General features: G+C 34.0%; 1 protein-coding gene across 1 annotated transcript in view; it reads right to left on the reverse strand.

Moving 5' to 3' along the window:
• Positions 1-3155: 3155 nt before the first annotated feature.
• LOC145665514 (monocarboxylate transporter 12-like) overlaps positions 3156-19195 on the reverse strand; it is a 30338-nt gene continuing 14298 nt past the window's right edge. Inside the window, exons 3-5 of the mRNA XM_081732820.1 lie at positions 17780-18010; positions 8027-8309; positions 3156-3304 (exon numbers count right to left, since the gene is read on the reverse strand). Coding sequence (XP_081588946.1) covers positions 3156-3304; positions 8027-8309; positions 17780-18010 — 663 coding nt within the window. The remainder of the gene's footprint in view (positions 3305-8026; positions 8310-17779; positions 18011-19195) is intronic.

The raw sequence follows: 19195 nt of genomic DNA on the forward strand, positions 1-19195 counted from the left end.
CTCAAAGTCGGATCTTCTGGGAGTGTAAGCGGAAGCACAAGATACATTTCCAAGTTACAAGTTTATCATCCTTTAAATTTTCAAAACACTATGAAAGACATATTAAAATATTTATTCCATTCGTAAACAAAAAAATGCTCTATTTCTTTTGCAATTAATAAACTATTACGTATGTGTTATCTTCAGTTTTTACCTATATTGAAAAAAAAAAAAAAGGAGAAAGTGACAGAACAAAATTCCGTTGAAAATTGTAGCAGAAAAATGAGAAATGTCCTGAAATTATGAAAACAGAGGTGTTTGTAATGCATTATGACAGGGTTTTGTATATCTTTCGGTTGTTGTGATAGACAGGTGAGAAAATAATACTGTGGCAATAAAATGAATTGCTGTAGTTTTGTTCTATGAAGAATATTAGTGTTTAACCCTTATCCGGGCAACCAGGGCCTCCCAGGCCCAGTAGCTTCATTTTTCTAAAATTTCTCAATAACCATACATATTTCGAAGACATAAAATACTGAATTCTTCTATCTTTCGTCGAAGTTAAAATCATGAACATATCGAGTTGGTAAAGCTATTTTTTTTTTTTTAATTGAAAATCTTTTCCTGACGTAACCGGGGCCTAGGAAGCCCCGTATAACTTTAGTGAAATTCCTGTCAAATATTAGATCAAATTGTCACATAATTATATATTGAACACGTGACTATTGTAACCTTTAGTTGGAACAGTATGCGGCAACAGGCATTGAATTTTGAGTGTTCTGCCCTTAAAATATATACTGGGCCTGACAGGCCCTGGTTGCCCGTTTACGTTACAAAAATGTCTGGACCGGATTTGCTATTCTGCTTGGCTTACAAAAGCGTGACACGAAGTTTCGCTACTTGACAAAAATATATACCGGTACATTCTAGACTAGTCTAAACAGTAAGTGACAATAGGCATTGATTTTGTGTATTCTACACTTAAAATATATACTGGGCCTCACAGGCCCCGGTTGCCCGTTTACGTTACAAAAATGTCTTCCCCGGATAAGGGTTAAATACAGTTTAAAAATAGTTTCATAAATGTAGTATTTAATAGTTGGGTTAAAAAGAAAAAGGAAAATTGATGATATATTGATAAATACAAAACTCTATATATTCAGATTTTATTTTACGAATATGCAACGTAAGCCCCATTTGTAACACAGCAGATGTTGCCCTGCAGCATATTTCACCAAGACTCCTGAGAACCATGTTTGTATCCATGTGTAATACTGCTTTTGTTAACTGAAGTTACTTTGCGCTCACATTTCCAAGAAGAAATTGAATAAAATATGTTTAATACATCTTACACGCAGAAAAATCACATGTGGTAAATCAGCCAACAGCCGTTCCATCACACCAAATTGAAACGTTCATTTTGTGATTGTTGTAAGAGATTTCTCAAAGGTTTCAAATGTGCGTCATCATGTGAGAGCGTCGAAGTCTGAACCGATTAGGTTGTAATAAATTTTAATGTTCCATTGTCAATATCACGATTTTTTTTTTTTTTTAACCTTCTCTACAACTATGTTACTCTGGAACATATTAACTGTCTGACTAATGCATAATAAATAAATGAAAATAATATCTCAGATTTTAGAGTTATCAAAACATAAATGATACATCTTTACGGCTCTGTTTCTTCGCTCCACGATTATGTCCTGTAGGCTAAAGGAGACATTTCGTTAATGAAAGGGGATGATAATGAAAGAATAGTGGAATGAAAATGTGTAAGGTAACGTAAGGTTTTCAGAAAAATCCATGGATACTATGTTGTCCATTATGAATTTACATAGATTGAAATCGAACCAGAGACACTTTCCACTAAAATTAAGCGCTATAGCGACAGTAAATCACAATGTTACATAGAATATACTGAAAGCAGGGAAATGTTGATAGTATTATAGTGCACGAATACTGAGTAAAATCATAATTATTATTTCTTGCAACATTACCTCTTTTTCACTAGTGCTCAGTCGTGTTTTAAAAATTTCTTTTTCCCACCTAATGTTTGAGAGCCTTGTACTTGAATTCGTACGAATGCCATGTACAGGTAATCTAGTAAACAAACTTTAGTAAATACTTTTAGATTACTTATAGGCACAATTGTACTTATCCTTTCATTTCTGTACTTTATATATGTTTCCACTAAAAACACCTGAACTCTATAAGAATCTAGTTCTGTCTAAAATGAGTCTGATGGGAGTATTTTACTAAAAGTATTTTAATCTGTATACGGTACTGAAATTTGGGACTTCAGTTTCAGAAACTAATGCACACCTGTTTAGTTTGCTATAGTCTACCTGTATTCTTCTAGAGTAAGTTAATAGATCTATTCGGTATACTTAACCGTTCCCTATCAGTGGAGCATTGAATTCTTTCGAAACCCTTCTAACTCAACATCGGTAGAATATGTCATATTTCATAGTCCGAAAGAAGTACTATATTGGGAAGGTACAACTTCCATTATGGCACAAATTGTGTAATAAATATTCTGAGTGTTTCTTGAACACTTTGATATGTATCGTTGTGGAAGAGAAACTTATTTTGCCCATTACTAGACGTTTACTTTTGTCGCATGAAGACAATATTCAACATATCAATCAGTCAATTATAAAATATGCCGTACGCTTTCAAACGGTGTTACATTTTCACCACCGTTTTACTAGTCCAAGACCCAGGCAACAGCACTCTTGAACTACGAAAATTTGACCTTCATATGTACAATTGAGTTCCTCTCTTATGTAACATTACAAAGAAAATATAATTTCATTACGGATGTCTTTGTTTAACTACCTAGAAAATGAGGTATTATTTTGAAAAGAGGATGAGTTAGACATATTTGTAGAAACCTAAACAGTTTACGGAAAGAATTAATAAATCGAAAAATGAATGGTATATATAATTTCTCTTTCCCGTGTTTCTAATGTTTAAATCAAATAAAAATTACTGATAATTTTTCTTCTGTGTTTCCGAAATCTGAATAGATAAGTCATTCAGTTTTGTTCATACTGCCTCAGGGCCAGCTGAAGTAACACCTTACTACAGAATATGAGAACCATATCAATAAACATGATTGGTTATAATATCTTTTACTTTATATGTTACATTACAATGATTCAATTGGGAGCTACTCAATCATTTCCGATTTCTTTGGAAATCATCCAGCCTTGAATTTTTCTCATAGACGGCAGCACCACCAACAGTACACCAGACAAGATGATGAATACGCCTGCTAAGTAGAAGGATACATGGTAACTTCCCGTGACATCATACAGCCAACCTGTAACGAATAAGTGTAAAGAATGTAAAAATAATTACAGCTACTTGAAGTAAACAAAATATTAGTGTATCATTTTGTTTTGTGATCATTTCTAAATTTAAACATTCTATTTAAGATTTAATTTTGATTTTATGTTTATATAAAATATGCAAAAGTGATAACTGTAACATCTAGTCAACTATTTTTATAAAAACAATGAAATGAAAATTTTAATATTTTCCATAAGTAGAAGCTTTGCTTTGTATATAATTAAATACAAGCTTATTATTTGCTGAGCATAGGTTGTTTGTACATGAGATTGTACATTATTTCTGTATGTCACAGTGTCTGATGAAGCCAAAGAGTTAGTTGGCGAAACTATCACAAGTATTTAATTTTTAATGTAAATATATTGTTTTGCTCAGCAAATAATAAGTTTGTATTTAATTGAAACCTTTAAGCTTTTAAATAAAATCAGCTTACTGAATAAGCACCGTAGGAAGTAGTTATCTGCAGTGGTGTAGAAAGAGAGTGAGAGAGGGATAGGCAGGTAGATAGATATAAATCTCTTAGGAAACAAACCATACAAAGTAAACAAAAGCAAATTTTTTACTAGATACCACAAGTGGCAAATAGAGACCTGCACAGCATCCTAAAGGTGCCGTGTCAAAATATTGAAAAGACCTTAATCCAGCAATGGATCAACAATTGTTGAAAATCGTAACCATGCGTTTGAAATATAAATAACGCTCATCACTACACTCATGTGATCCCAGTTCTCATTCTTGATACCTGAGCATTTGAGATTAAGAAATAAACCGCTTATACTTTGTTCTGAGACATCATATGTTTAACATTGTAGCTGTAAGAATTTCTAAAAACAAAGATAATTAAACTAAAATTTACTGTTCCTGAATATAACGGTGAAATTTACTGTTATGTCTGGGAATAACAAGCAGTTCTGTGAGCTCGAAATATTTTAACAACCGGTTCTAGCGAACCGGTGTGAACCTGCTGAATAGCACCACTGACTGTAACATCTAGTCCACTGAACAATGAAATGAAAATTTTAAGTTTTTTTAAAAATAAAACCATAGCTAACTGAATAAGCTCTGTAAGATGGAGTCATCTATAATGAAGAAGTAATTTGTTTTTATATCGAAAACTAAATAAATAACAGCTGAAGACCACAGATGAGAAAGACAAAAGATCAACTTCTTCTCATTCTGAGAAAATTAAATTTTAAACATTGAAATCACTGCTAACTTAATTCCAGGAAGAAAAGAATAATCGATTGAAAATAACATGTACACTATTTGTCTATAATACTAAGATAGGAGATTCTACTCAAGGCATACACATTGATATCCATAACAAAATTTTCGACCAAAAAGAGACATTTCGCTTTTCTGCCGTGTAGCCTCCAGTTGAAAATATCATGGACAACTCAAAATAAAAGTGTTTCAGACAATGTAAGAGAATAAAATTGTGATAGAAGCACTTCTTTAACTCAAGAAAAATTGGTTGGTTACTTACTAATGAATCGTCTCGTGCGGAAACTAAACACGTTTCGGAAGAACAAGTTAGTTCCGTCTTCAGTGGTAAGGTCACAAGATGAAAACGGATGGGAAAAGGAAAGTGTAGTAAGAGGAATACATTCCATAGAGAGATAAATATAACGCGAAGGATGCTAAAACATCATAAGCGGAGCACAGTGCGAAAGAGTGAGCTGAGCTAAAAGAAGCGCGATATCTATATTACGTCACTATTGCTAGATCCAAAATATACATAAAAAATAGCCAGATTCTATCAATATTGCCAAAATCCAGATTTAAAGCCGGTTTATATTTATGAATAAAGAATGATTCTTTAATCTCCCGTTGTTTCTTTGTTTTTTGCTGAACCTATCACAGTAACCTGCTTTATATTCTGTGTATGTTGTTTTAAATGAAGCACCAGTCCAGACATGCCCTGTTCTTGTGACTTTTTGATTATCTAATATGTGTTTTTTTTTTTTTTTTTTTTATTTTAAATTCGGGTGATAATATTGCGTTTTGTTTGACCTATATATGAGGAGTCACATTCGCATTAAGCACGATAAATACCTGACTTATTTAGTGGATCAGCAAAATAACTTTCAAATCCGGTAAGATGCTTTCCTAAATTTCTCAGGGGGATACTGGAAGCAGATATGTTATGCTTTGCAAGAATACGTTTAATTTTTGTCGATAATTGTGGAAAGTAGGGAATTCCTATCCAACTTCTTGCTTTTTTGAGAATAACTGTTTTAGGGAATTTCACCCATCTGCGTGTTTGATTAAACAACTTTTGTATGGTACGCAACTTACAACTTTTTTTGTCCTATTTGGTATAAAAACTGTATTTCGTCCTTAATATTATTTAGACGATTGCAAATTAATAAGGCCCTACCAAAGGCATTATTAGTAACGAAATTAATAATGCCTACTTCTTTTACTTTCTTGAAATTCTGATTCCTCAAAATATCTTATACTTTCAAACTTTCAACTCTACATCGAGGTCTTGTTAATGGAGGACAGAAATACAAGTAAAGTAATAAGAACATCAAGGACATAAAAAAAAAAGAACAGAGTCATCAAGGTAGAGCAGTGCACGTTGTCGGCAGCTGCCGGTCACACCTCAAAAAATGGCTTGGTCCAAAAATGATTCGTGAAAGGTAGCTATTGACAAGGTGTTTTTGCACTACTCTACCTTGATGGCTCCGTTCTTCTTTATGTCCTTGATGTCTTTATAGTACTCGCGCCGAGTCGTGAAGCTTGGGCTCTAAACCAATCATAGAAATATTTTGCTTGAACTCCAACATATCGGAAAACTTCGGTACAATTCGTGGAGCCGCTTCCCGAGCGCACACTTGGGGAAACGTCGAACAGCTGAAATTTACCAACAATGTTGCCAAACTTTTAAAGACATAGTAAACGAGTACATAAAAAACGAATTTAAAAATTGCCAATAATAACACTACACAACAATAACTACTGTAACAACTATTCTAAAATGGTAACAATAGCACAAATAGTAACAACGAAAATATAACGCAATAAAAAAAGAATTAACAAAACGGAACGTGACGCCAATCCGACAACACTGTACTCTCAGGAGATGTTTTCTGTGTAGCGCGAGAGACGAAACTGACAAAATGTGATAGGTGGGGGTTGACGACTGGAACACACCCTCGCGTTCTATTGGGTGGTGAAATCGGTAGATCTAGGTCAAGCTTCACGACTCGGCGCGAGTACTATAGTACCTCAATCCTTCGTGAACAAGGCTTCAGGAGAGGGTCGAAAGCTTGTTAGTGTGAGATATTTTGAGGAATCAGAATTTCAGAGAAGTAAAAGAAGTGTACCTGTCACAATTTTGATTATCTTCCAGTTATGCACTAAGTTAATTGAATTTACGAACTTTCTACCATCTCTATAACTTAATTTTACTTAAGTACCTTTGAATTATGTATCTAACCAGGGATGCTTCCAAAGTTGAACCTTTAATCTAGGTACAACCTATGTATTTTTTGAAAGGGTTTGTCGAGTAAGTCCCTAAAGAGGTTTCAATTCCTTACCAGGATGGGACACATCCTTATGTATGTACAACTTCCAATAACTTCGAAAAAGTGTGAGCGACGTAGCCCTCACATCTCAAAACCATCCTGGCTGCACCATTTTCCCAGGACCGTGATGTGTGAGTTACATGGCTCTCACATATAGCCAAAAGCCATTCTCTCACACATGCCCCGGCAAACAACATCCACCCAGAGCCTTCTTCTCTCTAATTAGCCGAGCCTTGTCGTTGTGATAGGGTTTATATAGCTAAAAAAAAAAAAAAAAAAAAAAAAAACTGTTCGGATCGAGTAAATGAGCTAAAGTTACACGACGACTAATTTTTTCACCTAATTAGTAACTCAAAATCTATTGAACGTTTTTGTACCATGTGACCCATCCAACAACTCATCTAGATGAACGGTTGACGAATATATAATGAAAATACGGATCTGGCAACATATATAGGTGAAATCAAGGAAAATACAGAAATTGAAATACACCAAATTTATCACATCTAGCCATAACAATGGGTCACATTAGTTGTGATACCAAATGTCTTGCTGTTGACTCGATATTGTGGATATGCTTTTCTCAGCTTTATATGCCTACTAATATAGGATATTTCTAGTAAAATAATCATTTTTTTTTGTTTTATTACCTTGATATAGGATATAATTGGTAGTGCATACTATATTATTAATCTACTGTACTAGTCGTGCAGAGCACTTTGATATATAGGTTATATAGGTCAAGCTGTTCTATATATTTTCATCCCTGCAGAGGCAAGAGTTGGAACAAGTTTTGGAACTTGCTTGATAAACCTTTCAGAAAATATATAGGTTGTCCCCAGATTCAAGGTCCAACTTTGGAAGCATTCCTGGTAAGATACAAGTACTGTACTTTGGGGGACCCGGGTTCGATTCCCGGCGGGAGTTCATGTGGTTCGGATTCCACGTTAATCAGTAGGTCCACGTCTCATATAGCCTCGCTGCTGAAAGGGACGATAAACTCAAAATCAACTCAACAAGTACTGTACTTAGGCATACTTAATCTATACTACAACAAAGGTAAGAGCACATTTGTCGACAATTTGCTGAAAATAAACCACGAGAACATTTTTATAGGGAATTCTTTGTTTTTTGCTTATCGTCTTAATTTATTGACATACCTGCTAATGGAGGCCCAACTAGCTGTCCAATGCCAGAAACAAATAACACTAATCCAAATGCGTTTGTAAATTTACTAATTGAAAGAATGTCAACTAGGATGACAGGAACTAAGGAATAGTTGGCCGCAAAGAAGAGTCCAAAGGCACCAGAAACAACACAAAGTAACGAGTAATGCTTTATTAATGGCATCAACCATGTCACGACTCCACAAAGACCCATGCACACGGCATACAAGATTTCTGCATTTACCCAAGGTTGATCACCGGCCCATCCTAACAGAATCTGGAAAATAAGAAAGAAAAGAAGATCTTAAAATCTATATATACACAAATACAAGTAACTATCTTTGTGACTTAATAACTCTTAAACAACCCTACAGATCTCGACCAAATTTTCAACATAGATGAGGTTTGGACCTGAGAGGATGACGGTACAATGTAGGGGTGGGGAGGGGAGATATACAAAAATAAATAAAACTTAATAATAATTTTTGAACTACAAGATCGACCTCGACCAAATTTGCTACACAGATGAGGTTCGGGCCTGGATGGTTTTCATCATTTCGCTTTGACGGTGCAACTTCGGGGAAGGGGAGATATCTAAAAATGATTGAAAATGACCGTTATCAGTGTAGAATTCATAGTTTTCGGGGTCCTGAGATGAACAGTGACACTATCGATGCTGTTTAAATCCAAATTCAGCCCCGCGACTTGGGGGAGGAGTATATTATGATCGAAAATGACCGATATTAATGTCGAATCCATAATTTTCGGTGTCATTGAGACGGAAATTCAATTATTTCAATTTCAAGAAGTATTTTCTATTCTGTGTTTTTCGATGTCTTCTTTCATTCTTTACGGTGCACAATAGCGTTCTAGTTACATACAGTTCAGTGATCCAGTAAATAGGAACACAAAGTAGAAATTGGATCCAGTTGGCTAAGAACAAAAGTCAGTGGAGAGCTTTTGTGAATGTAGCATTGAACGTCCGGGTTCCATAGGCTACAGAGTTAGTTTCTGCCCAACATCGGAACGATTAAAACAAGAAAAGAAACCACAGTTAATGTAACTTTATTTTGTCTGTTTCCTCCTTTTTTTTCTGGATGACAGGCACAAGGTACCGTAGTTTCCGAAATAAAGTGTATTCGTGAAGTTGCGTAACCCAAAGTTTGATTGCATATATATCTTTTGATCTAAGAATGATAAAGACCTGAGACTTGAAACAAATGTAAGCATGTTTTATGTAGATATTTTCCAGATTATGACCAATGCTGGAACTTGTAACGATTTTGTGTAGTAACAAAAGAAATTAGCATAAGTGTAAAATAAAAAATGTGCAAAATGAAGAAAACCAATATTCAGTTGCAGAAAACTGATTTCCTGCGGGTGAATTCCTGGGTATGTGTACAGTATGCACCAACATTTATTCATTGATGTGGAAATGTGACAAGATTGATGCAGTGTTGCCATATAAAAAGGCTATTTAATGCAATTCCGTAAAATGGGTGTTTTTGACAGAAATGCGGCCCCCTGGCAACACTGTTGCTGTAAAAATACTGCAACAAATGTGTTTTAGGTGAATTAATGATAAGCAATAAGAATTTGCACATAATTGATAACATGAATTTTCATTCCAAAATTTGCGATATCTACATAGAAGTTTATCTACATAGAACACGCTTACATTTGCTTCAAGTCTCAGGTCTTTATCATTCTTAGATCAAAAGATATACGCAATCAAACTTTGCCTTGAGCAACTTTACGGATACACTGTATATTAATAGATAGATTTATTTATTTCCTGGAATGTAGTTGAGAAAAGATTTATCGATTTTATCCTGATATTAATTATTATCTTATTTTAACATGTTATTTAGATAATGATCTTATCACCAACATTGTTTTCATATTCATTGCATTCTACAGAGCGTTCGAAAAGTCTCTATACACCTGACTTGTCACATATTCAAAGCAACGAGAAAATTATTTTACTCAAAATTTATATTTTATGGCATAAAAGCACTATGTACAGGGCGTAGCATATACACACACATTTTCACAGCAAATGTTGGAAATGTCCCCCATGAGCCTCCAAACATGCCTACGTTGCATTGCATCAAATATGTGTAGCATTTTTTCTTCATCGAGCACTGACAGTCTACCACTTCGATCATAGTCCATTACCGTTCCAATGTCTGTAAATTTATCGATCAGTGCTCTTACAGTGTGACCATTCGGAACAGGTGTATCCGGAAACCTAGCTGCAAACTTATCTTTGACTGTCTGTTTGTACTCACCTTGTTCAAGGAACACATGTTCAACCAGGAATATTCGTTGTTCCAAAGTTAACACCATTGTTTCAGAGACCGCTAACTAGATGCAACAATCCCTTCAACGTCACTTTGCCGACTGGAATCTAAGAAAGGAACTTCACGCAAGGCGATAATATAGCAGTGTTGCAAACCTTCGCATAAAATTTTATTTCATGTGACTTTGAATGCGACTTTGACTTGCCACGATTCAGGTGTATAGAGACTTTTTGAACGCTCTGTATATATATATTTCAACTTATTTAGTTTAACGTTTTTCTAAAGAGTGTTCCCAAACTTTTTTTTTAGTCACGAAACACTTTCCAAGATAGAAATTTGTCACGAAGCATTAATCACAACCTTCTCCTTTATTTATTTATTTATTTTTTCAATCTTTCTGGACGACAGTTCGTAAACTAAGTTTTAAAAGTATTAAAGGGTCTACTTAAAAACAATTTAAGTATATATATATTTACGAATGTTGGTAAAAGACATAGTCAATTAATTTAAAATAAAGAAATAAATATTGTGAGATGAAGTATAAAATTGAAAAATTGAAACAATGAAAGTCGTTAGAGCATTTTTGAAAAAAGTAATTAGAAAGTTTTACTCTTATAAGCGTGCCTCTCAGTTGCCAGTTATTTTATGCAGAGCTAAAAGTGTTCTGTACATAGTTACATTCTTGGATCTAAACCATAAGCAGTGAACGTTTACTAGCGTAACACTGTTCTTTGCGTGCCTTAATTTTCCATTGCCCATATTCACAAAGACATTTATGAGTAATGTGTCATAACAACCCATATTTAAAATTATGAATGATATTAGTTTATCTTAAGAAGCCAATATTCAGAATTTAAACACAGGTTGCACTCTCATTTTTTTTTAAATGTTAGTTTTCAGTTACTACAGGAAAAGAAATTAGTTTGAAAAAGTTCAAAAGATAAATCATGGTGTAAGGAAAAAAAAGGTATGCTTTTACTAAGATATGTACTAAGCCCAACCAATACGCACACACGTATTTAAGAATAGCAGATTAAACGTTCGAAATGATTAAAATATATTAGAGTGTATCCAGTTGCACTGAGTTTGATGGGCATCTGAAAATAATTAAAGAGCACATAGAGGCTTTCATTTAATGCATTGTCATTACTAACATATTTATGCCAATCATAAATGGCATTAGAAAAACACTGGGAAACATAAAGTAATTATCTGTAAGTAAAGATATTAAATGTTTGTATTATCTTGGATACCCAGTTAATTTATGTTAAAAAAAAATTAAAATTTATGATAAATTTAAAATTTTTACATTGTACTTGTCCATTATTGGCTTCAATATTATTTAAAAATGTATAACAATATAACAATACTTGTATTTTTTAAACTATCGAAATATCAATGTTACAATGATCTCGAAGAAAAAAAAATACGTGAAACTAATGTCTTATTGAAGAATTTGGAAGTTGGACAAATTATTTCGTTTTGATGCTTGCTCATGTAAAATTTCATCCTGTATGAACTAATATATAATTAAACAAGTTTCAAATAATACAGTTTGAGATAAATGTTAAAAAATATTTTCACTTCAGTTTTAGAACTTGTTATTAATTAAATTGAAAAACAATTATCTCTCATTGATTGTACTGAGTCATGTTCAATCTTGTTATAAAGTATTTAATTTGTTTATTTTTTGTGAATTTCTGTAGTACTATTTGGAGAATACGGTCCCTTTTATTGATAGCTTACATTTAAATAGATTGTATTGTTTGTTATTATGCGCAGAAAGGCATTGTCAAATGTCTTTTCATAGGAGAAAAGAAATGTAATAAATATAGTAGGAATCGACAAACAGATTACACTATTATTCATTCTACTATAGACACATACCTTCAGACAAAAGAAACTTGAAGGAAAGTAATAATATACCACGAATGAAAATATTTGACTTCAAATGGCTAAGAATTGTTTCAGGCAAAGACAAGGAGACAAGGCGTTATGTCAAAACAAGAATTTAGGTAAACTTGCAATGAACACATTAAAAAACTTTAAACAAAACGCTAAGTCATTATATAATGTAATAGCACATTAAAAGCTTTTGAACAAAACAACAAGTCATTATATATAAGTCGCTGCGTACAAAACAACAAGGCTAGCTAATGTTTGAAAACACTTTTTTTTAAGACGGAATAAAAAATAAGTTCGTCGGGATCGTAATACTGCGTAATATGGATACGTTGCATACTAAAGATAAAGTGGATACTTTCAAATATCTAGGATCAATATTAACAGACGAAAACCATATTCAGGAAGAAATTAAATGTCGACTAAAAGCAGGAAATTCATGTTATTATTCAGTTCAAAATCTCTAGTTGTCGCGAGCTTTGTAAAATATATAAAACGATGTCTGTTATCCTGTATGGTTACGAAACAGGGTCGCTTACTCTGAGGGAAGAACGCAGATTGAAACTCTGAGACGAATATTCGGACCCGAAAAGAACGGGAATAGGGAATGGTGAAAACTTCATAATGAGGAACTGTATAATTTATACCGTTTACCCAACATTGTTAGGGTCATCAAGTCTAAAAGGCCCAGGTGGGCAGGTGATGTAGCCCGAATGGAAGAAAAATAGGGCGTATTCAGCATATACACAAGGTGTATCAAATGTTCGGGGTGAGTCCGTTATGAGGCAAGTCCGTTATGAGTAAAGATACGAAAAAGTGGAAAGAAAGGAAAGTTGCTGGAAATAGTGATTTTCCAATGGCACCATCCATTTGGACTCCACACTAATAGAAGACATCTTGTGTTAAATGAATAACAGTACAGTATAACGTTTCAAGCACAGCAGCCTGTTCAGACGAATGTAAGAGTATGCAAAAGTGACAAGGGAATGTACACATTGTTGTGTGAAGGAACCTAGAACATTTCGAATCCTTTCTCAACAAACTGTATTGCTTGTATGACATGGTCTCAAGGAAACAGCCTGCTGAAGTGGGAGTGGAACAGGCAGACACAAATGAAACAAACACATTTAGATCTCTCTCGGTACTGTACTCCAAGCTTTGTTACAATTTGCAGCTCTTCAAATCATCATCATAGGTATTCTGCCGTTATTGGCAGGTCATTTGCTGCAATTGAGAAGCATCTATGCTCTACGGGTCTTCCACGAACCTCTTCGTCTTCACGTACGATTTCTCTGTTTTCATACCATCTACTAATTGTAGTCTCCTTCACCTCTCCCTCTCTTTCCTTCCCCCATACCCTCTAGTACGTCCCTCATGATACAGTTCCTTCTTAGCCAATATCTCACCCTGTTTCTCTTCCTTTTCTTAATAATATTTAAAATAATGCTATTTTCCCCTACCATTTCTAACACCCTTTCATTCGCTTTACGTTCGACCTAGCTAATTCTCTCTATTCCTCTCTATACCCACATTTCAAAGACTTCTACTCGTTTTCCATCACTTTTGTGTAATGTCCATACAGTACAATACTCCACACGAAGTATTTTATGAGTCTTTTTCTCAACTCTTTATTCAAGATCCCACAAAATAGTATTTTCTTCTTCCTAAAGGCTTCTTTCGCCATTCTTATACTTGCTTTTAATTCACGTTTGCACTTCATAACGTTACTAATATCGTTACCCAGGTATCTAAAACTAGTCAACGGTTCTATTTTCTCGCCTTCTGCTTCTCAATAATAATAATAAAAAAATATTCTGCTTTTATACTATAAGTAGACTTTCTTGCTATTCCCAGAAATATTAAATTTTCTATATTATAAAATTGAAAGTGACTATGTTTGTGACTCATAATCTTTTGAACCACTCGACCGATCTCGATAAAATTTTTAACATTCATAAGGTTTGGGCATGGGAATGTTTTTATAATTTCACTTGGACAGTAGAACATAGGGGAGGGGGAGTTATAAAAAATAAATAAAACTTAATAACTGTTGAACGAAACGACCAATCTCGATCAAATTTTCAACATAGATGAGGTTCGTGCATGGCATGTTTTTTTTATCATTTCACTTTGACGGAGCAACGTAGGGGAGGGAGAGGGGGAATATATACAAAAATCAATATTTATAAAAAATAAAAGTGACTATGTTCGTGAATTAGTAACTCTTGAACTGCCTGATCGATCTCAATCAAATTTTCAACATAGATAAGGTTCGAGCCTGGGAGTGTTTCTATAATTTCACTTTCACGGTAGAACTTAGGGGGCGGGGAGATATATATAAAAATAAATAAAATTAACTTTTGAACCACCCGATTGATCTCGATCAAATTTTCAACATAGATGAGGTTCGCACCTCGAAAGTTTTTTAAAAAATATTTTCACTTTGACAGTAGAACCTAGGGAAGGGAAAGGGAGAAATTTATATACAAGCAAATAAGACTTAACTCTTGAACCACCCAACCGATTTCGATCAAATTTTCAATATGGATGACGTTCCGGCCTGGGATAACTTTTATCATTTAACTTTTACGGTACGATGTAGGGGAAGGGGAGAGGGAGGTATATGTAAAAAAATAAAAATGAAAGTGAGTATCTTTGTGACTTCATTACTCTTCAACCTCCTGAGTCCCGACCGATCTCGATCAAATTTTAAACATAGATGAGGTTCTGGCCTTGAGTGGTTTTATCTATTCACTTTGACGATGGAACTTAGGGAAGGGGGGGGGGAGGAGTTAAAAATAAATAAAACTTAATAACTCTTGAATCACTCGACTGATCTCGATCAAATTTTCAACCTAGATGAGTTCGAACTTCAGATGTTTTTTTGTCATATCATTTTGACGGTGTAACTTAAGGGAGAGGGAAGGGGAGAGACATTTTAAAAATGATCGAAAATGACCAATATTAGTGTCGAATCTATAGTTTTTGGCGTCGCTGACATGAACAGTGATAACCCCGATGCTGTTTAAATCCAAATTCAGCCCCGCAGCTTGGAAAAGGGGGAGAATATATATATATATATATATATAATGATGCAAAATGACCGATATTAGTGCCGAATCTATAGATTTCCAGGTCGCTGAGATGAATAGTGACACTTCTGATGCCATTTAGATCCAAATTCAGCCTTGTAATTTGATCCCCTTCCCCAAATTACAAGGTTGAAATATATATAAATGATCGAAATGACCAATATCAGTGTCGAATTCATACTTTCGGGGTCGCTAAGGTGAAAAATGACACTTCTGATGTCAACATGGGAGGGGAGAGGATATATAAAAATCATCGAAAATGACCTATATCAGAGAGCGCTTTAGTAATAGTAAAAAGTGACTGACTAACGAAACATATTACTATCTTTTCTTAATTTAACCCAGCGAAGCAAGTATCTCGCTTTGGTAGTCATAAATAAAAATAAGATGTAACCAAAGATATATATATATATATATATATATATATATATATATATATATATATGTGTGTGTGTGTGTGTGTGTGTGTTAAAGCTTCGGCATCATATCATTACCTTCATCAGACACGTTAAAGTCCTAATGTCTCTGATGAAAGTAATGGTATGTTGCTGAAATTATATATTACACAGATTGTTACTAATAATTATTTTTGCTTTCCTATGATTTTATTTTTGTTTGAATTATGTAATTTCAAAGCTGGAATAAGCAAATCTATGTCTCTTAATAGTTACTATATTACATCACTACTCATTGTTATGAAGAGTCTTGTATGTAAATACTTTAGATAAAAAAGATGTATAAACATGACAGTTAATTACAGCAAGACTATTATTTAAAAAAACGTAATACATGTAGACTACTCATGTAGACAACGTAAGTTAGAGGGGAAAACTTTCCTAGGCAAATGCAACTTAACCCTTCCAAGCCAATACTAAGTTAGTTGGGTCTTACCGGAGGAGAGAGAAAATGCTTCACTGCTGAATTTAACTATTGTCTTATATATATAGCGAAAGACCTTGCAACTTGGACTTCGGATAGCTCGTACAATATTTCCAGAAATCATATTTTATTTGGTATCCTGTAATCAACTTTGATAAACTTAGAATTTCAAGTATGACCTAGTGCAAGCCTAAGGCACCGTTGCAAAGATATTGCAACATAACATTACTGAAATACCCTCCCCACTCCTCAGCTCCAAGTCTTGACTCTAAACTGAATTGAAAAGCTAAGTATCAAGTATTTTTCCTGTTAAAAAATGCTAAACAAATATTTTCAGTGAAATATTTAAAAATCATGTTTCGATGACATAGTTATTGTGAGATAGGTGTATGGACAGATGATCCAGGTGAAAAGGAAGAAGTTAACCATTTTCGGGTAAATAGCAATTTTCGATTTTGATCTTCACTTAAACTACTCTTATTTCTGGAAGTAAGAAAACAAATTTCATAGTCTAGAGAATATAATAAAAAAAGATTAAACGAGCCTATCCAGATGCAGCAATGTGAACAGATTTTTGGGGGAATGGCAGAAATTCAGCTCAAATGTAGAAGATACTATGTAGATTCTATGTTCCGAGAGTAAATTGACTTAAAGTGAATGGAACATAGTCAATGGAAAATCAATGAAAAACAAATAATTCCTCCACTTATCTCAAAACCAAAAGAGGGAGATGGCTGAAATTCAGCTCAAATGTAGAAGATACTATGTAGATTCTATGTTCCGAAAGTAAATTGACTTAAAATGAATGGAACATAGTCAATGGAAAATCAATGAAAAACAAATAATTCCTCCACTTATCACAAAATTCGAGAGGGAGATGGCTGGCCAAATTCAGTTCAAATGTGGAAAAGACAATGTAGATTCTATATTCCAAAAGAAAATTGTTCTAGAAAGAATAGAGCATAGTAAAATATCACGAAACATGAACATTAATGTCAATGGAAAATCAATGAAGAAAATGAAGTCGTCTACATATCCCAAAAACTACAATAAGGAGATTGTTAATTGAAAGCTTATTGCAAGGACATAATGAAGAGCTTAAAATGATGTATAGCACGTAAGGTAAAAATGGATAAAACATTGTCAAAAGTCAAGTTGCTTGAGTAAAATCAATAATAAAGATAGAGTATTTGCATATTCTACGAATTACCCAGGGCACCCCATGCGGAGGTTACGTGCTTGAAATATCTCACATCTGGATTTGGAATTTCCAAACTCAATTTAGCACGCAACGTGACTTTTGACCTGATCACATGACTCAGTTTGGCCCTTATGGCAAACCGGATGGGCCCTTTGGTTCCGATAAGTTAAGCAGTGTGAATATATGTCAATATTTTGATGTATTTTATGTCCGCATTAACTTATACCGTATACTGTTACTGCAAGTTTCACTACTGAGGCATAATTTCTTTTCTCTTCAATATGGCGAACATTTGCTAACTCGGCAAAACAACTTGTTCCTTTCGCCCAGATTATCGTGTTTTATGTTTTAAAATTAAATTTCTGCTTACCATCCCTATCATGTGGAAGATGCCAATAATACTGATAAGGTAAGAGGCTTCACTATCAGAAAACCCTGTTTCGATGGCGTAGTCGTTGAGGTAGATGTATGGAACGATGACCCAGGTGAAAAGGAAAAAATTAGAAAGTGCAAACAGCAGGAACCTCATGTGAGAGAACAGGGAAATATCCAGTAGGTTCACTAGAACTTCTCTCACCTCCACGAAGCCTGAATACCATTTCTGAAACAACAAAAGATATAATTTAAAAATTATTTCAGGTTTTCTACTTTGTTTCTAGCAGGGTTATTAATTAAAAACACTGTAAACCGATATTTATTAAGGTTAAGATAATGACGGTAGTGAATATATATATTTATCTATCAAGAGTTATTTTACAACAAGTAAACCCAGGCATGTAGCCAAGGGGTTCGGGGGGTCCAGACTCTCCCTTCGAAAGCAGAAATGGAGAAAATAAGGAAGGATGAAACAAAAAGGAACGAGAAAAAGAGGAATAAGCGTTAAAAAAAAAGCTACAGCAAGTGTTTGGTTACTCTTTCTTATGAGTTATTATAATATTTCGTCACCGCTTCTCTGCAGTATCAAACATGTTATTTCAGAAGTAGTTTTCTACTGCTCCTTTAACCTGTTATTTGGAACCGACAGTAGTTGACGGAATAAAAAAAAGTCATGTGGAAAGAAAGTTCTGTTAACATTCGATTCAACAGAGAAAGGAACGCAGATATTGCAAAATATTTTACAAGACATTATTGCATATGTACTTTTTTATATAATAGTGGATATGCACTTTTTATAACAGTTGAGGTCATAATGAAAGGAAAATAGTTAGATTTGAATGAACAGAGGAAAGAACGTAGATACTGTAAAATATTTTTCAATACTTTTTTTTAAAAAAATATTCTTTTACTCGAGATTTATTCCTAGTTTGTTATCAAAATACTTACTAACATATCCTCATTTTATTGTCCTAACAAACAAATATATATCACCAGTAAAATAGTTTAGATTGGTCTAGTTCCTGGTGTGATAACCACAATATTTCATGTCATGCCCCCATTACGAAATCCTGGCTAAACGAACCAATATATGTTGCTAGTAAAATAGTTTAGAATGATCGAGCCCCTGATGTGATAACCACAGTATTTTATGTCATGCCTCCATTACGAAATCCTGGCTAAACGAACCAATATATGTTGCTAGTAAAATAGCTTAGATTGATCTAGTTCCTGGTGTGATAACTACAATATTTCATATCATGCCCCCATTACGAAATCCTGGCTAAACGAACCAATATATGTTGCTAGTAAAATAGTTTAGAATGACCGAGCCCCTGATGTGATAACCACAGTATTTTATGTCATGCCTCCATTACGAAATCCTGGCTAAACGAACCAATATATGTTGCTA

Source organism: Thermobia domestica, chromosome 11 (genome assembly GCF_964235325.1).
Source record: "Thermobia domestica chromosome 11, izTheDome1.hap1.1, whole genome shotgun sequence".
NCBI lineage: Eukaryota > Metazoa > Arthropoda > Insecta > Zygentoma > Lepismatidae > Thermobia > Thermobia domestica.